The sequence below is a fragment of the Perkinsus marinus genome, assembly GCF_000006405.1.
Source record: "Perkinsus marinus ATCC 50983 genomic scaffold scf_1104296943652, whole genome shotgun sequence".
In the NCBI taxonomy this organism is placed as follows: domain Eukaryota; phylum Perkinsozoa; order Perkinsida; family Perkinsidae; genus Perkinsus; species Perkinsus marinus.
The window spans coordinates 1-2,417 of record NW_003211735.1 but is presented as its reverse complement, the minus strand read 5'-3'; the positions used below and the strand labels follow the sequence as shown (position 1 = coordinate 2,417).

General features: G+C 44.9%; 1 protein-coding gene across 1 annotated transcript; it reads left to right on the top strand.

The window, feature by feature from the left end:
- Nucleotides 1-347: 347 nt before the first annotated feature.
- Nucleotides 348-1,690, top strand: Pmar_PMAR016034 (dolichyl-diphosphooligosaccharide-protein glycosyltransferase beta subunit, putative; the record flags this gene model as incomplete). The annotated part of the gene is made up of 10 exons (XM_002781049.1): nucleotides 348-413; nucleotides 473-551; nucleotides 604-691; nucleotides 739-809; nucleotides 854-937; nucleotides 987-1,048; nucleotides 1,101-1,226; nucleotides 1,281-1,400; nucleotides 1,453-1,499; nucleotides 1,540-1,690. Coding segments are annotated over 10 exons (831 nt in total), but the record flags the coding sequence as incomplete, so codon positions are not given.
- Between the last annotated feature and the right edge of the window lie 727 nt (nucleotides 1,691-2,417).

The following is a 2,417-nucleotide window of genomic DNA, read 5'->3' as shown; positions in this document are numbered from 1 at the left end:
TCTATGTTTGATCTAGTCGACTTCGTGGATAAGGGTAACAGGAGTATTGTCATTAATGTTGGGAGGGATTTCAATGGGAATGGCTTGAGGAAGTAGGCATTAGCATCCCTCTCGGTGTGGTCACAATCATCATTTAGGCTAGTTAACGAATTCGGCTTTGATGTATACGATCAAGACTCGACCCTTGTTGACCACTTCCACTACGAGGGGAATGATCATACCACTGTATGATGCCTCTACTCACAGAATACTACCATCAGAGGCTTTATCGTTTGTCACTCTAGGTGTGGAGTCGAAACTTTGTCGCTCCCCGAGTGACGCATTTCAATCCTACTGCTGCTACCAAGGACAGGGTCCTCTTCGGCAGAGGTGTTGGTCATTCCCTTTCACCGAGCAATGACCGCGTATTCCCGGTAATACGAACTATTATACGTCCATATGGCACCCTAATGTGTCTCCTTGCTATCATCAGGTCGTCAAGTCGTCACCCAGTGCGTATTCTGAGGACGCTAAAATGCAAATGATGAGAGAGGGTGCTGCAAACACTTTGAGTGGGCCGCGTCAGTGGATAGTGTCATTATGGTCAAGTCTTATCGGCATCAGGTGGTTTGAATCTGGTATCAGCTCTACAGGCCCGTAATGGGGCTCGTGTCCTTCTCGTTGGATCGAAGGATATGTGTGCTGATAAGATGTACTGTTGTGGTCAATGGTATGGCTCAACCTTGCTCGTGGCTTCAGATTCAACAAGAAGGGATATGACAATAGGAATGTGTGTAAGTCGATGTATACATGGGCATTCAATCAACGACGTAAGCACACCTATGTATCACGCTTGCATCATCATCCTGCTTAGGTGTCATCCGTGCTGTAAATATGCGACACCATAAGGTTGGGGAGACCGAGGCGCCGTATATGTATACTGAGGGGGACGATATCAGTAAGACTATCATAGAGGATTCTTGCTGCAGTAGTCATGATGTTATCAGCATTCGAGATTCAGTTGGAAGAGCTGACTATGAAGGGATGGGTTCCATATACAGCTCCTGATGTACACTCAGCCAATCCTCATCACTATATCGTATTCACAATACCATTATCAGATCCAACTCGAATACACTATGCTAGACCCTCATATTAGAGCCTTCGTGCTCCCTGACGCATCCAACAACGGTTTACATACACTCACTTTCAAGGCCCCCGATGTTTATGGAATATTCAAGTTTGTGGTACTTGATAGTGATTGTTGCCTCCTTTTCGCTGGTACATTGGATCGGTTGTAGGTGAACTACAACAGACTTGGTTTGAATCCTCTCCATATAGAGGAAGTAGCACCATTGAGGAACTACAAGCACAATGACTACCCCAGATTCCTCTTCTGTGCATATCCTTACTACGCATCAGTAACATCATCACCGTCATCATCAGGATGAGCACGTCATTCCGTATACTCAGGTTTTCGTTGCGGCGTTCGGCCTTTTTGTGATCGCCTTCTTGATGATGTAGTATTGTGATCTAAGGCATGCATGACTCGTCATTCAGTTACAATAAGGATACCTCGCTGCCAGGCCGTATTAACTCGCCTACTCGCAAACAGACAGCAGGAGGAGAGTCAAAGAAGATGAAATAAGAGCACACAGTGTTGTTGATGAGTTAGTTTTCTCAGTAGTGCTGCTTTTAGTCACGCTACACTATCACAGGTGTGTTTTGTTGGTTAATGTTTGAATAATACGAGTAAAGGTGTGCTGAATGGAGCCTGTTATCACACGGACTCATAGATGCTACTGCAACACTCCTCATTGCAGTACAGTCACTGTGTGCTCGTTTTATTTACAAGTCAACTAGTTGGTCTATTAGAAGTAGCAGCAGGACTTACAATAGGATTTAGCTCGTTGCGGATATGACGCCTCTATCATGTACAGGGGTGGGAACCAGTAACTCAACGGCCGCCCAGTATCATCTTAATGGGTGTTCGATAAGCATTGGGATTGGTAACTTTCGAATTCGAGACTCGGATGACGTGTTATATGCTCTTCTAGTTGGATAGATTAATATGTCAATCGGCCATTCACCCAAGATCCGTGACCTCACGATCGGCACGCTCACATTCTCATCCGATTTTGACTCGGGCAATACCTGTACTGTGGACTATGATGCAGTATCCAACACGTAGAGCAATGCATACTTAAGGGCTTCACAGATGAAAGTAGGTATAATATTTGGATAGCTCACGACTGTGATGGTACACAATACGAAAGCCCATTCAAAACGTGGTTCTATTTTTGTGAGTCTACAACAAGGCATGTTTCATCGAATGCTTTCTCGTACTGCAGTGTACGAGGATTAGTCAAGGATCAGAAGATCACCCTGTCTATAGTGAGTGAACTATATGAGCTCATTTTATGTGAGTCATCCGAGGC